General features: G+C 45.0%; 1 protein-coding gene across 1 annotated transcript in view; it reads left to right on the forward strand.

Annotated features, from left to right (window-relative positions):
- Nucleotides 1-17,576, forward strand: part of LOC126335562 (UDP-glucosyltransferase 2-like) — a 79,224-nt gene that overhangs the window by 9,570 nt on the left and 52,078 nt on the right. The window contains exon 3 of the mRNA XM_049998982.1: nucleotides 11,352-11,530. Coding sequence (XP_049854939.1) covers nucleotides 11,352-11,530 — 179 coding nt within the window. The remainder of the gene's footprint in view (nucleotides 1-11,351; nucleotides 11,531-17,576) is intronic.

Consider the following 17,576-nt stretch of genomic DNA (forward strand, 5'->3'; position numbering starts at 1 on the left):
TCAGTAAAGCAATTTTAAGAATTTCTCGCACCCTCAATACGTTTTATTGCTACCCTTATTCTGTACCGGCGTCCGTGGGTGTCAATATCAAACTCTTATAGAATTTCATACTTATTACTGCCTACTTTTTCCGCTTCTGTCAATAAGTGAATTGACTTAAATGTGGCACTCAATGATTTTTAACTCAATTTCGTTATGAATCTTCGCGCATTGGTAAATCTGCAAACTTTCATGGTAGGTCAGCAACAGTAATCTAGTATGATTGGTCTGAACGTTGACACAGACCGTTTCGCGGCCGAATGCGCATAATATGTTGCTAATTCGTAACAATCTGGGGTACTTTGTCTTACTAAAACAGTTATGTTATCTCGATAATCTAAAATTCATTCTTATTAGTACAGTTCATACTAATTAGCGTTTCTTCTTGCATTTATTTGCTACATTTACGTGTTGTGTTTAACACTTTAGTCTGCATTAATATAGCGTTACACATGATTTAAAACAGTCTCACAAAGTTCGGAGAGATTTTCAATTTCACGCCTGTGCACAGTTTGTTGGTAACACTTCGTCGCCTTGCCTGTTATGCTGTGTAGCAGACTTTAAAGCTGTGTAGATCAGCATAACGACAAGGCGAGGGGTCTCGCTCGTTTTGTCAACGACTGTACACGACTGCTGGAAGTTGTGGTCAATGGAAAGTACGGTCGCAAGAAGACCGGTGTCTGGACTGCCACGTGGCACTCCTGCGAGGGAAGACCACCGTGTTCAGCGTAGAGCTCTGAGAAGCAACTTGAGCCTCACTTCGTACCGCTGTTACGGATCGGTTACTCCGAGGACATCTCCGAGCGAGACTCCCTGCTGCTTGCGTTCCACTGGCCGCAAACCACTGACGTTTATGTCTTTAGTGGTATCACGAGAGAGTTCATTGGATGGCAGTGTGGCAGGCTGTTGTGTTTTGGTGAAAGCTGGTCGTGCCTCTCGAACTTGTCAAAGATAAGGAAGGGAACTGAGCACTTCGTTTTCGAACAAATCACAATCGTATTTGTCTTAAGCGGGGAAACTCTGTTGTGGTTGGCAGGAGAGCCAACACAGTATTCAACACAGTATTGCTAAAGGAGGCCGAAATGCACGCGTCTCAGCTCACGCACGCTGGCGTGAGGTCTGGAACATGACACGGGAATTAGAAGTGATAAAAACGGACGTAACTGGTGGAATACTTAACTTTAATCCATTAATGATGCACGTCGCTCGTGACAGTACATGATTCACAATATCAATAGTAACAGATAATGGCGCCTTGCTAGGTCGTAGCAAATAACGTAGCTGAAGGCTATGCTAACTATCGTCTCGGCAAATGAAAGCGTAAAAGTCAGTGAAGCATCGCTAGCAAAGTCGGCTGTACAACTGGGGCGAGCGCTAGGAAGTCTCTCTAGACCTGCCGTGTGGCGGCGCTCGGTCTGCAATCACTGATAGTGGCGACACGCGGGTCCGAGGTATACTAACGGACCGCGGCCGATTTAAAGGCTACCACCTAGCAAGTGTGGTGTCTGGCGGTGACACCACATTCCTCCCCCGTAAATCGGCGTACGGTTTGGGCATAAGGCTTCCGCCCGCCGTGGGGAGGACCCCATGTTGACGTATGTGACGAGGTGGGGATCCTAACAACAGGCGAGGCTGTGCCACCCGCACTCTGCCATTCGGACAGCGGGGAGCTAGGAAACGCCTGAAAACATACTCCAGCGTGCACGCCAACATAAGGTGTATGCGCCCGTAGAGAAACGGGAGGGGCCGGAGGGTCGACCTGCATCGGGCCGGGGCACCCGACTGGCGAAGACGACATTTGGTCCCGAGCGGGCAAGTGTTCCATGTCGGAGGACAACTGGTCACGGGAAGCGATCGGCGGCGCGTGACCCAGGGAGGCGCCCGGCGGTTGCAGCGACGCGTCCGCTGCGGGCGTCGCCGGCGGGAGAACAGGCGGCGGCGGCGGCGGTGGCGGCGGCGCGTTGCCATGGGGCAAAATGGAAGGCAGCGTCGGTAATACCTGGGGCTGAGGCGAGCCTGTAGATAGGTCCCCAGGGCGCTGACCGGACGACACCGTCGCTGAAAGCAGACGGCGAGCGGCAGATCCCGTGCGACGACAGAGGCGCAGCTGGGTGAGATGCCGACGCACCTCACCAGAGGCCCCCAACACCAGATACATAGCGCGTCCGAGGCAGCGAATTATGCGCCCTTCGAGCCAACGCCGTGAACCTCGATAGTGGCGACAGTAGACAACGTCGCCTGGAGCAAAAGCCGGTGTCTGCCGCTGCACAGAAACCTGATGCGGCGGATGTAGCAAAGACCGATGATGACGACCGTGGAGCAACTCAGCCGGCGAGCGACCATCTCGGGGCTGAGAGCGATACGAGGACAAAAAGAGCAATAACGCGTCCTCCCGAGAATGCGACTCTTTCAACTTCAACATCTGTGACGTGAAAGTCCTGACCAGTCTTTCAGCGGCACCGTTTGACTGTGGCGAAAATGGCGCGGACGTCAGCTGTTGAATACCATTGGCCTTGCAGAATGACTGAAATTCTGCGGACATGAATTGTGGGCCATTCTCGGAAACAATAGTCTGTGGAAGACCGTCAATGCAAAAAATAGCGGATAACGCTTGGATGGTGGCAGATGACGTCGTGGAAGACATCCGGACAACAAAAGGGAAGTTACTGAATGAATCTACCACAAGCAATCATCGAGCATTCCAGAATGGACCAGCAAAATCGATGTGTAAGCGTTGCCAAGGGGAAGTGGCGTTTGGCCATGGAAAGAATTTCGGCGGTGGTGCTGATTGTTGTTCGGCACACACCATGCAAGAAGAGCACATATTCGTAATCGCGGCATCGATTCCGAAACAAGTACAGTGCTGACGAGCAAGTTGTTTCGTTCTCACTATACCTCAATGTCCTTGGTGGAGAAGCTATAAGACAGAGGACTGGACGAACGTGTACCACGACCCTGGACTGATCATTATCAGAACGCAACAGCAAAACACCACGTCGTACAAAAAATCTCTCCTTGTGAGCAAAAAATCGGCGAACCAACGGGTCCCCGATCCGTGACTTTGACAACGGCCATTGCGTAGCAACAAAACACAGAACAGAAGGAAGGACAGGGTCGGCAGCTGTGGCTGTAGTTACACGACGAAAATCAATCGGAAACGATTCGACCACGTCATCGGTTTCCGCATCAATGAACATGCAAGCAAGTTCGGAGGAGAATGCCCTATCCTCAGCAACAGGCAAGCAGGACAACGCATCGGCGTTTTCCTGCTTAGCAGTGGACCGATATAAGATATCGTAGCGCTACTGCGAGAGGAAAATACACCAGCGAATGAATTTCTGCGCTGTACGTGGAGGTACAGGCTTGGTCGGATGAAAAAGTCTATGTCAAAGGTTTGTGGTCTGTGATTATGGTAAAGTGACGACCATACAAGAAATCATGAAACTTTGTAACACCAAATACGAGAGCCAATGCTTCTTTCTCGATCTGTGAATAATTTCGTTGAGCAGACGAGAGCAATTTGGACGCAAAGGCAATAGGGCGATCGTGCGATCCATCTTTGTTTGCAAGCACAGCACCGATCCCGAAATCCGATGCATCCACCATCAACAAGAGGGGCTTCTGGGGATCGAATGGCGTAAGGCAAGTATTGGAAAGCAACGGCGATTTCAACTGGCGAAAGGCGCGTTCGCATTCCGTCGTCCAGACGAACGGAACACCCTTACGGCGTAAGCGATGAAGTGGAGCTGAAATGGAAGAGGCATGCGGAACATAGCGGTTTATGATAGTTGATTTTTACCAGCACAGTCTGTAGCTGCTTCAAATTCTGCGGCGACGGCATGTCTTGTATGGCACGGAGGTGCGTTGGACTGGGATGTATGCGTTGGGCATTGATGACATGTCCCAGGTACGGCAAGTCCCGAGCAAAAAACACACATTTGTCCTTTCGCAAGCGAAGACCATTTTGTCGCAGGACCTGAAATAATGTTTTGAGATTGGCGAAATGTTCGTCTTCCGTCTTTCCGGAGATCACAATATCGTCCAGATAATTTGCTGGAGTAGGGACCGCCGCACAAACAGTTTGTAGATATTGCTGAAACAATGCAGGGGCGGATGCACACACGAATGGCAGTCGTTTGAATCGATACAAACCATGATGCGTGTTAACCACCAAAACTCGCTGGGTGTCTTCGTCCACCGGTATTTGCAAGTACGCATCTGCGTGGTCCAGCTTCGAAAAATATTTAAGCGGGCACAGTTAGTCAAAAAGATCTTCCGGGCGGGGTAAAGGAAAAGTTGCATTCACTAGTTGTGGATTCACTGTTGCGTTGAAGTCCACACAAAGTCTGAATTTGCCGGAAGGTTTTGGCAAAATTACTAAGGGTGATGTCCAGAAAGAAGCCTGCACACGTTCAATTACACCTTGTGATTCCAAATCGTGTAATGTTTTTGCGACCTCATCCCGCAATGCGTGGGGAAGATTGCGCGCTCTGAAAAATTTCGGTTGCGCATTTACTTTCAGTTCCAAATGTGCCTTATAGTTCTTAGCGCAACCAATGCCCGGTGCAAAAATGTCTGCAAATTCTTCACATAGACGAGAAACACTGTCTGAAGGCACAGTCTGGTTCACTGATAGGACATGATTTACTATAGACATGTTTAACAACTGAAATAAATCGAAACCAAACAAGTTCACTGCAGAAGAAGAACGAAGGACGTAAAATGACACAAGTTTTGTTTGTCGTTTGTATGTTGCAAGAAGGCTGCACTGTCCTAACACAGGGATATCTTGACCAGAATAGTTTGTTAACTTAACATTTGCGGCACGAAACGGAGGTGTGCCCAGCAGTTTGTAAGTGTCTTGATTGATCAGTGATACTGTAGCTCCAGTATCGAGCTGGAATGGTATCACTTTGCCGTTAATGTCCAAGTCATCACAAAGTTTATTGTCCTGCTGACGACAAGAGCGACTGTCTCGTGGAACGTGAACTGACACTGGTACATAATCACTTGCGACTTGACGGGAGTTCCGGCGATGTCGACGCACACTATTTTTGGGACGAACACAGTCACTGTTAGAGATAATGGCACTGGGTGGAGTGGAATGAACTATATGAATTTCCATGGGCGAAGTTTCGCGAGCCTGAGTATCCTTGGTTAGATTCCGATTCCGGCGCGAAGCAAAGGGCCTGGAACGGTTGTGAGCTTCGAATCTGAGCTTTTTCTGGCGAACACTCTGAACATGTCCTTTTTTATTACAATAAAAGCAAATAGCTTGGCGTGACGGGCAGTTCTTACGCGAATGTTTAGTAGCACACCGCGGGCATGATTTGATCACTGCATTTGCTTGCCGGCGCGGCACACGTGGCTGAGAGCCTGGCGGCAGCGGCGCGGCCGGGCGCAAGGGCTGTTTACTGCTCCGTGCAGCTCGCCCGGCGGGCCGGTGAACCTGACACCCTGAGGGCGAAGTTTCAAATGATACCTGAGCAAAGTCAAGTGTATCCTGCCGATCCAATATGTCCATCACTTGTTGAAGGGAGGGATTTACGAGTTTCAAAATCTGTTCCCTTATACGAACATCAGAAACGTTCTGTGCAATTGCATCACGTACCATAGTATCTGAATAAGGGAGTCCACATTGACACTAAAAAGCACAATCCCTAGTAAGGACTTGCAAGGTTGCAACCTACTCCACATTAGTCTGTCCTGCCTTACGTTTTGTGCGAAAGAAGGTATACCGTTTGGCAACTACATTGACTGATTCTTCGAAATATGCATCCAATGCAGACAAAATTTCTTCGTAGGACAGAGTGCTACGTCGCGTCGGGGAAATAATTTGACTATCACACGGTACGTGGTCACCCCTACTGAAGACAACAAAAAAGGCGGCCGCTCGTTACCTTGAATTCTGTAGGCGGCGAGATGGAATCCAAATTGGCGTGACCACTCCGTCCAGCTTTCAAGTGCAGCATCAAAAGGTCGAAAAGTTGGTGCAACAGAGTGTTGTGGCTGCCTCATAGTTTTGCATCGCACGTTGACCCTGGACGAGCTGTCCAAGGGCATCGAGTAAAACCTGCTTCTGCTGATTCTGTTAGCGATAAAATTCGGACAGTATATCTGCAGATTGTGGTGAAGCCATTACACAAGTAAATCAGGGCAATACCGATAAGAACACTTTTACTCTCGTCGCCAATGTTGTGGTTGGCAGGAGAGCCAACACAGCGCTCGGTCTGCAATCACTGATAGTGGCGACACGCGGGTCCGACAAATACTACCGGACCGCGTCCGATTTAAAGGCTACCACAAACTCAATGTCGATGGGCAAACGGGGAGCTGAAGGGCCGTTCTCTTGAATACCAATCTACATCTAATCTACATCTACATGATTACTCTGCAATTCACATTTAAGTGCTTGTCAGAGGGTTCATCGAACCACAATCATACTATCTCTCTACCATTCCACTCCCGAACAGCGCGTGGGAAAAACGGAACACCTAAACCTTTCTGTTCGAGCTCTGATTTCTCTTATTTTATTTTGATGATCATTCCTACCTATGTAGGTTGGGCTCAACAAAATATTTTCGCATTCGGAAGAGACAGTTGGTGACTGAAATTTCGTAAATAGATCTCGCCGCGACGAAAAACGTCTTTGCTTTAATGACTTCCATCCCAACTCGCGTATCATATCCGCCACACTCTCTCCCCTATTACGTGATAATACAAAACGAGCTGTCCTTTTTTGCACCCTTTCGATGTCCTCCGTCTCTTAAGTGGACTTGTTGCATCTTCTAAGTGTCCTGCCAATGAAACGCAACCTTTGGCTCGTCTTCCCCACAATATTATCTATCTACATCTACATCTACATCTACATTTATTCTCCGCAAGCCACCTAACGGTGTGTGGCGGAGGGCACTTTACGTGCCACTGTCAATACCTCTATTTCCTGTTCCAGTCTCGTATGGTTCGCGGGAAGAACGACTGTCTGAAAGCCTCCGTGCGCGCTCTAATCTCATTACATTCGTGATCTGCTCGGGATGTTTAAGTGGGGGGAAGCAATATATTCGATACCTCATCCAGAAACGTACCCTCTCGAAACCTGGCGAGCAAGCCACACAGTGATGCAGAGCGCCTCTCTTGCAGAGTTTGCCACTTGAGTTTGTTAAACATCTCCGTAACGCGATCACAGTTACCAAATAACCCTGTGACGAAACGCGCCGCTCTTCTTTGGATCTTCTCTATCTCCTCCGTCAAGCCGATCTGGTACGGATCCCACACTGATGAGCAATACTCAAATATAGGTCGAACGAGTGTTTTGTAAGGCACCCCCTTTGTTGATGGACTACATTTTCTAAGGACTCTCCCAATGAATCTCAACCTGGTACCCGCCTTACCAACAATTAATTTTATATGATCATTCCACTTCAAATCGTTCCGCACGCATACTCCCAGATATTTTACAGAAGTAACTGCTACTAGTGTTTGTTCCGCTATCATATAATCATACAATAAAGGATCCTTCTTTCTATGTATTCGCTATACATTACATTTGTCTATGTTAAGGGTCAGTTGCCACTCCCTGCACCAAGTGCCTATCCGCTGCAGATCTTCCTGTATTTCCCTACAATTTTCTCATGCTGCAACTTCTCTGTATACTACGGCATCATCCGCGAAAAGCCGCATGGAACTTCCGACACTATCTACTAGGTTATTCATATATATTGTGGAAGCAATGGTCCCATAACACTCCCCTGTGGCACGCCAGAGGTTACTTTAACGTCTGTAGATAACAACATGCTGTGTTCTGTTTTTCTAAAAACTCTTCAATCCAGCCACACAGCTGGTCTGATATTTCGTAGGCTCTTACTTTGTTTATCAGGCGACAGTGCGGAACTGTATCGAACGCCTTCCGGAAGTCAAGAAAAATAGCATCTACCTGGGAGCCTGTATCTAATAATTTCTGGGTCTCATGCACAAATAAAGCGAGTTGGGTCTCACACGATCGCTGTTTCTGGAATCCATGTTGATTCCTACAGAGTAGATTCTGGGTTTCCAAAAACGACATGATACTCGAGCAAAAAACATGTTCTAAAATACTACAACAGATCAACGTCAGAGATATAGGTCTATAGTTTTCGCCTCTCCTCGACGACCCTTCTTGAAGACTGGGACTACCTGTGCTCTTTTCCAATCATTTGGAACCTTCCGTTCCTCTAGAGACTTGCGGTACACGGCTGTTAGAAGGGGGGCAAGTTCTTTCGCGTACTCTGTGTAGAATCGAATTGGTATCCCGTCAGGTCCAGTTGACTTTCCTCTGTTGAGTGATTCCAGTTGCTTTTCTATTCCTTGGACACTTATTTCGATGTCAGCCATTTTTTCGTTTGTGCGAGGATTTAGAGAAGGAACTGCAGTGCGGTCTTCCTCTGTGAAACAGCTTTGGAAAAAGAAATTTAGTATTTCAGCTTTACGCGTGTCATCCTCTGTTTCAATCATCATCCCGGAGTGTCTGGATATACTGTTTCGAGCCACTTTCTGATTTAACGCAAGACCAGAACTTCCTAGGATTTTCTGTCAAGTCGGTACATAGAATTTTACTTTCGAGTTCACTGAACGCTTCACGCATAGCCATCCTTACGCTAACTTTGACATCGTTTAGCTTCTGTTTGTCAGAGAGGTTTTGCCTGCGTTTAAACTTGGAGTGAAGCTCTCTTTGCTTTCGCAGTAGTTTATTAACTTTGTTGTTGTACCACGGTAGGTTTTTCCCGTCGCTCAGAGTTTTACTCGGCACGTACCTGTCTAAAACGCATTTTACGATTGCCTTGAACTTTTTCCATAAACACTCAATATTGTCAGTGTCGGAACAGAAATTTTCGTTTTGATCTGTTAGGTAGTCTGAAATCTGCCTTCTATTACTCTTTCTAAACACATAAACCTTTCTCCCTTTTTTTATATTCCTATTAACTTTCATATTCAGGGATGCTGCAACGGCCTCATGATCACTGATTCCCTGTTCTGCACATACAGAGTCGTAAAGTTCAGGTCTGTTTGTTATCAGTAGGTCCAAGATGTTATCTCCACGAGTCGGTTCTCTGTTTAATTGCTCGAGGTAATATTCTGATAGTGCACTCAGTATAATGTCACTCGATGCTCTGTCTATACCACCCGTCCTAAACATCTGAGTGTCCCAGTCTATATCAGGTAAATTGAAATCTCCACCTAAGACTATAACATGCTGAGGAAAATTATGTGAAATGTATTGCAAATTTTCTCTCAGTTGTTCTGCCACTAATGCTGCTGAGTCTGGAGGTCGGTAAAAGGAGCCAATTATTAACCTAGTTCGGTTGTTGAGTGTAACCTCCATCCATAATAATTCACAGGAACTATCCACTTCTACTTCACTACAGCATAAACTACTACTAACAGCGACGAACACTCCACCACCGCTTGGATGCAATCTATCCTTTCTAAACACCTTCTGTACCTTTGTAAAAATTTCGGCAGAATTTATCTCTGGCTTCAGCCAGCTTTCTGTACCTATAACGATTTCAGCTTCGGTGCTTTCTATCAGCACTTGAAGTTCCGGTACTTTACCAACGCAGTTTCGACAGTTTACAATTACAATACCGATTGCTGCTTGTTCCTCGCATGTCCTGACTTTGCCCCGCACCCATTGAGGCTGTTGCCCTTTCTGTACTTGTCCGAGGCCATCTAACCTAAAAAACCGCCCAGCCCACGCCACACAACCCCTGCTACCCGTGTAGCCGCTTGTTGCGTGTAGTGGACTCCTGACCTATCCAGCGGAACCCGAAACCGCACCACCCTATGGCGCAAGTCGAGGAATCTGCAGCCCACATGGTCGCAGAACCGTCTCAGCCTCTGATTCAGACCCTCAACTCGGCTATGTACCAAAGTTCCGCAGTCAGTCCTGTCGACGATGCTGCAGATGGTGAGCTCTGCTTTCATCGCGCTAGCGAGACATCTCTGTGGTCTTTCGAACGGAAGTTGCTCGTAATTTTAACACCCAGGTACTTAATTGAATTGACAGCCTGGAGAATTGTACTATTTATCGAGTAATCGAATTCTAACGGATTTCTTTTGAAACTCATGTGGAGCAGCTCACATTTTTCGTTATTTAGCGTCAACTGCCACTTGCCACACCATACAGCAATCTTTGTAAATGGCTTTGCAACTGATACTGGTCTTCGGATGACCTTACCAGACGGTAAATTACAGCATCATCTGCGAACAACGTAAGAGAAGTGCTCAGATTGTCACCCAGGTCATTTATAAAGATCAGGAACAGCAGAGGTCCCAGGACGCTTCCTTGGGGAACACGTGATATCACTTCAGTTTTACTTGATGATTTACCGTCTATTATTACGAACTGCGACCTTCCTGAAAGGAAATCACAAAATCCAGTCGCACAACTGAAACGATACCCCATAGGCCCGCAGCTCGATTAGGAGTCGTTTGTGAGGAACGGTGTCATAAGCTTTCCGGAAATCTAGAAATACGGAATCAACTTGAGTTCCCCTGTCGATAGCGCCCATTACTTCGTGCGAATAAAGAGCTAGCTGCGTTGTACAAGAACGATGTTTTCTGAAACCATGCTGATTACGTATCACTAGATCGTTCGCTACGAGGTGATTCATAACGTTTGAGTACAGTACAAGCTCCAAAACCCTACTGCAAAGCGACGTCAATGATATAGGTCTGTATTTCGATGCATTACTGCTACTACCCTTCTTAAACAATGGTGCGACCTGCTCAATTTTTCAATCTGTAGGAACAAATCTATCGGTGAGCGAGTGGTTGTATATGATTGCTAAGTAAGGAGCTATTGTATTAGCGTAATATGAAAGAAACCTAATCGGTATACAATCTGGACCTGAAGACTTGCCCGTATCAAGCGATTTGAGTTGCTTCGCAACCACTAAGGTATCTACTTCTAAGAAACTCGTGCTAGCACCTGTTCGTGTTTCAAATTCTGGAATATTCCATTAGTCTTCCTTGGTGAAGAAATTTCGGAAAACTGCGTTCAATAACTCCGCTTTAGCGGCACAGTCGTCGGTAACAGTACCATCGGCACTGCGCAGCGAAGGTATTGACTGCGTCTTGCAGCTTGTGTACATACGACCAGAATTTCTTCAGATTTTCCAATGTCTTAATCACTTCGCCATTTCGTCCGTGCTTCTGCACCTTTTTCGGGACCGTCTATTGAACCTTAGCGCTAGAGGGCAAAGATACACTGATTTACTATGTAATATGCACTTTGTTATTATCTTCTCTAATATTTATGCTTTCTTTTTCCTCAGGTATCCCACGAGAATCTTACGCAGATAGATATATCTGTGACATACAAACTGATAAGGCAAATGGATTTTGTATCTATGACTGAGATGTCACCTCTACAGACTGTTGCGATTTTCTCAGACATGGGAGTTAACGTGGTTAGGGCTCAGCTGAGTGAGCCGGCGGTGCAGGATTTCATTAGGTGAGTACGTTTCCCATTTACTCGTGTCATTTATTTCGTGGAATGAATGATGTACCAGATACTGGCTTTGCCAGGGACTTTCGGCCGACGTTTGTTTAACGATTTTCCTGACGATTCAGCAGCGCACGTGGCTGTCATTCTGACAAATACTGGTGGCGGACAATGTCAGTCATTCGTGCAAATGGTGAACTCCAGGAAAATCGTTCAGTAGACATCCGCCGAAGATTCCGACACAGGTGGTGATGAGCAGTACGTCAGAAAGTGGCTACAGAAGTCTCAGCGGTTTCGCATCTCATGGGACAGCCAGTTAGCGAGCAGATGCTTTCGTAATACTACAAAAATGTTCCCTGTAGTTGATCCCATCGTCACGCTGTAATAATGAACAGCGTTTAGTCTGTTGTTGCAAGTCACTTTCATCAAGTAAGTGAATTTACTAGACACCACCACTAATTCCAACGCCGTCAGGCAATAAATCTTCAGATCATGCTCTATAGAATAGCTATAAATAATTCGTTAGTTACTACAAGTTACCCCTTTCATACCATCTGTACTAAGATAGTCACAGATTTCTCGGCTGCTCCACCAAAATCCGTGTTTCCTCTCACCTATAGCCTTGGGAGAGCCAGTCATGACAAAACTCTACCAGCTGGTGAGCAAGATGTATGAGACAGGCGAAATACCCTCAGACTTCAAGAAGAATATAATAATTCCAATCCCAAAGAAAGCAGGTGCTGACAGATGTGAAAATTACCGAACTATCAGTTTAATAAGCCACGGCTGCAAAATACTAACGCGAATTCTTTACAGACGAATGGAAAAACTGGTAGATGCAGACCTCGGGGAAGATCAGTTTGGATTCCGTCGAAATGTTGGAACACGTGAGGCAATACTGACCTTACGACTTATCTTAGAAGAAAGATTAAGAAAAGGCAAACCTACGTTTCTAGCATTTGTAGACTTAGAGAAAGCTTTTGACAATGTTGACTGGAATACTCTTTTTCAAATTCTAAAGGTGGCAGGGGTAAAATACAGGGAGCGAAAGGCTATTTATAATTTGTACAGAAACCAGACGGCAGTAATAAGAGTCGAGGGGCATGAAAGGTAAGCAGTGGTTGGGAAAGGAGTGAGACAGGGTTGTAGCCTCTCCCTGATGTTATTCAATCTGTATATTGAGCAAGCAGTAAAGGAAACAAAAGAAAAATTTGGAGTAGGTATTAAAATTCATGGAGACGAAGTAAAAACTTTGAGGTTCGCCGATGACATTGTAATTCTGTCAGAGACGGCAAAGGACTTGGAAGAGCAACTCAACGGAATGGACAGTAATTTGAAAGGAGGATATAAGATGAACATTAACAAAAGCAAAACGAGGATAATGGAATGTAGTCAAATTAAATCGGGTGATGCTGAGGGAATTAGATTAGGAAATGAGACAATTAAAGTAGTAAAGGAGTTTTGCTATTTAGGAAGTAAAATAACTGATGATGGTCGAAGTAGAGAGGATATAAAATGTAGACTGGCAATGGCAAGGAAAGCGTTTCTGAAGAAGAGAAATTTGTTAACATCGAATATAGATTTATGTATCAGGAAGTCGTTTCTGAAAGTATTTGTTTGGAGTGTAGCCATGTATGGAACTGAAACATGGACGATAACTAGTTTGGACAAGAAGAGAATAGAAGCTTTCGAAATGTGGTGCTACAGAAGAATACTGAAGATAAGGTGGATAGATCACGTAACTAATGAGGAGGTATTGCATAGGATTGGGGAGAAGAGAAGTTTGTGGCACAACTTGACTAGAAGAAGGGATCGGTTGGTAGGACATGTTTTGAGGCATCAAGGGATCACAAATTTAGCATTGGAGGGCAGCGTGGAGGGTAAAAATCGTAGAGGGAGACCGAGAGATGAATACACTAAGCAGATTCAGAAGGATGTAGGTTGCAGTAGGTACTGGGAGATGAAGCAGCTTGCACAGGATAGAGTAGCATGGAGAGCTGCATCAAACCAGTCTCAGGACTGAAGACAACAACAATAGTCATAGTTCAGTCGACGCTCTTCAACTTCACTTACGAGAAATCGGCTAATATTGGCGTTGAGCTCTTCTGAATGATTTTTTTTAACACAATTTTTCTGTACGTGCTGTATTCTTTTTTTCCCCTCTTCTTTCTCGCAGTGGCACGTACACAAGTTATAAAGGTTAACTGCCATTTTTAACAACTGTAATAAAAACCTTATCAACACCAGACACGTTTCGCTTTATTTTAAAGCATCTTTAGTGGTTAGATTTTGTTGTTATATCTTTTATTGTTCTTCATATTCCTTGGTCGCGTCGAGGATTTGCATTTACACACAGCAGTTTCATTGCACTTAACACAGTCACACTTCCGTGCACTGTCCTTTCATTTTGCTTGTATTGTTTTGCTATTGCAAGATAATTACACCCGTTTGTTTCTCTCTTTCCTGGGGCTCGAATAATTTCTAGTCATCAAGCTACAGTAACATTGTAGGATAGTAAAACAAACAATGAGCTGTCCCTCATAGGCATCACTAATGTGGTCTCAAGTATTTGTTTAAATCGGTGGCTCCATTGAAGGCAGTCTCAGCACATACCGACTTCCTCTTACCTCGTAATGACAGTCCGTAAAATTATCATGTCCAGTTTTCCCTTCTTACCTCCCGTGAACTCTTCCACCATGTCGCAGTGGAGAGTTGTCGGTCCCTGCACACTATACATTTTTATTTACGTCGCTGTTGGTGTTCGTAAGCCGGCCGTCGGAACTTGGAACTGCCGCAGTCCGCATCCGGGCCTCGCTGACTTCAGTTCTGTGACCAATAGTACCCCTCCTCGCCGAAAATGGCTGCACGCACTTCCCGTTGGCTCGAGTGATTTCAGATTATCAAGCTACATTAAAATTCAGATTCCTCAAGATTCTCCAGTGAAATGATGACGTTTTCAAAAAGCCGACTCAAATAAAACTGATCGCTATCTGACCTCAAGGGCAGTTCATTTTCGTAATATCCATCAGATACGATCAGATCAGATGGCAGTTATAAGAGTCGAGATACATGAAACGGAAGCAGTGGCTGGTAAGGGAGTGAGACAGGGTTGTAGCCTCTCCCCGATGCTGTTCAATCTGTATATTGAGGAAGCAGTAAAGGAAACAAAAGAATAGTTCGGAGTAGGGTTGGTGGGATCACTCATGGGAAAATTCCAGCAGTAGTGGGTGTTAGAGCTGCACGTTTTTTGGATTGAAGTCAACTGATAGGTATTCCTGCTTAAGGGAAGTCTCTCTGACAAAGGAACAACTTTTGACAAAGCTTAGGTATCCGAGTAATGAGGGAATTAGTATATTTCATCAAAATGTATAGGGTATTAGAGATAAAGTTAGTGAATTGCTTATAGATGTTGACTCTGAAATTATTGGTGTATCTGAACACTTCTTAAATAAGGAGATAATTCAGAGGCTTCCTTTACCAGGATACAGGTTGACTGGCAGTATTTCGAGGAGCTCTTTGTGGTGAGAGGGAGTAGCCATGTATGTGAAAAACGGAATCCCATTTGAGTCAATTGATGTTTCAAAGTACTGCACTGAAAATGTGTTTGAATGTTGTGCAGGTGTGCTTAAATTTAATGGAGCTAAACTTCTAACTGTTGTTACTTATAGATCCCCAGACTCCGATTTCACAACATTTTTGCTAAAGCTAGAGTAGGTTCTTGGTTCACTTTATAGGAAATAGAAAAAGTTAGTTATATGTCGTGACTGCAGTATTAATTGTATAAGTGATTGTGCAAGGGAAAGGATGCTTGTAGACCTCCTTAATTCATATAATCTTATGCAAACCGTATTCCTTCCAACGAGAGTGCAAGGGAACAGTAGAACAACCACAGACAACATTTTTGTTCATTCCTCATTACTAGAAGGGCATCCTGTTAGCAAAAAGGTGAATGGCCTTTCAGATCATGATGCACAAATTTTAACTCTAAAAGATTTTTGTGCTGCAACACGTGTTAAATATAGTCATCAGCTGTTTAGGAAAGCTAATCCAGTTGCTGTGGAGACCTTTGTAAACCTTATCAAGGAACAAGAGTGGCAAGATGTTTTTAGCTCTGATACAGTAGACGATAAATATAATGCTTTTCTCAAGACTTTTCTCGTGCTCTTTTAAAGTTGCTTTCCGTTAGAACAATCAGAACAGGGTACTAGCACAAACAGGCACCCTGCGTGGCTGGCTAGAGGGATAAGAATATATTGTGGCAATTATATCAAAACGTTAGAAACAGTCAGAATCTAAATGCAGCAGCCCACTACAAACAGTAGTGTAAGGTGCTTAAAACTGTTATTAGGAAGGCAAAACGTATGTGGTATGCAGATTGAATAGCTAAGTCTCAGGATAAAATTAAAACCATATCGTCAGGCGTAAAGGAAGTGGCTGGTCTGCAGAGACAGGTCGATGATATAGAATCAGTGCGCAGTGGGAATGTCCGTGGTACAGTATTTAATAATCACTTTCTGAATATAGCAGGTGAACTAAATAGAAACATAGTTCCAAAAGGGAATCATATAACGCTCTTAGAAAAAAGTGTTCCGAGACTGTTACCTGAAATGCTCCACCATGATACTGACAAGAGCGAGATTGAGTTAATAATTAAATCACTAATGACCAAGAACTCTCATGGATATGACGGGGTATCTAGCAGAATACTGAAGTATTGTTCCATGTATGCTAGCCCAGTATTTAGCCATATCCTGACCGATTAAAGTACGCGGTAGTGGAGCCACTTTATAAAAAGGGAGACAAGGATAATATTGACAATTATAACCTATTTCTATGCCATCGAGAAGGTTGTATATACAAGGTTATTGGAGCATTTAATTCACATAATTTGCTGTCTAATGTTCAGTTTGATTTTAGAAATGGTTTAATAACTGAAAATGCTATATTCTCTTTTCTCTGTGAGGTTTTGGACGGATTAAACAAAAGGTTGCGAACGCTTGGAGTTTTCTTTGATTTAACGAAGGCTTATGACTGTGTTGACCACAAAATATTACTGCAGAAGTTGGACCATTATGGAGTAAGCGGAGTAGCTTACAATTGGTTCGGTCTTACTTTAAGAACAGAAAGCAGAAAGTAATTCTCCGCAATATTGAGAGTGGTAGTGATGTTCAGTCCCAATGGGGCACTGTTAAGTGGGGCGGTTCCCAAGGGTCGGTGCTGTGGCCACTGCTGTTTCTTAGTTATATAAATGATATGCCTTCTAGTATTACAGGTGATTCAAAAATATTTCTGTTTGCTGATGACAGCAGTTTGGTAGTGAAGGATCTTGTGTGTAATATTGAAACAGTATCAAATAATGTAGTTCATGGAATAAGTTCGTGGCAAACTGGGTACATGACCACCTCTGCCAGTCCACGTTTCTGGGAACCGTCGGTCCAGGAAACGACGCACACGACGACTGAAATATTCCGGAGCCCCGTCATGTTGGAACCACATGCGTTGTCTTGTAGGGCGCGGGACGTCTTCCAGCAGTTCTGGCAATGTTCTGGCGAGAAAATTGTAATACTGCCTGCCACTTCATGACCTAGGTAGCATATACGGCGCAGTTAAGCAGTCCCCAACAACACCGACCCACACATTAACGAAGAACCGCACTTGATGAGCGCTAGTAACTGTGGCGTGTGGGTTATCCACACTCCAAACATACAAATTGTGCATGTTGAAGACTCCGTTATGCCCGAAGGTTGCTTCATCGGTAAACAACACAGTGGATGGAAACGTAGGATGCATTTCACACTGTTCCAGGTACCACTGCGAAAACTGTGCTCTGGGTGGGTAATCAACTGGTTCCAGGTTGTGGACACGCTGTAAATGAAATGGACGTAACAATTACTCTCGAAGGACTGTTCTTACATTCGTCTGATTCGTCCCCATGTTACGTGCAATTGCACGAGTGATGATTGAAGGATCCCGCTCCACATGCTGCAAGACAGCTTCCTCTAATTGCAGCGTTCTTATCGTGCGACGGCGTCCCTGTCCAGGTGATCTGCTAAAT

Source organism: Schistocerca gregaria, chromosome 2 (genome assembly GCF_023897955.1).
Source record: "Schistocerca gregaria isolate iqSchGreg1 chromosome 2, iqSchGreg1.2, whole genome shotgun sequence".
Classification (NCBI taxonomy): domain Eukaryota; kingdom Metazoa; phylum Arthropoda; class Insecta; order Orthoptera; family Acrididae; genus Schistocerca; species Schistocerca gregaria.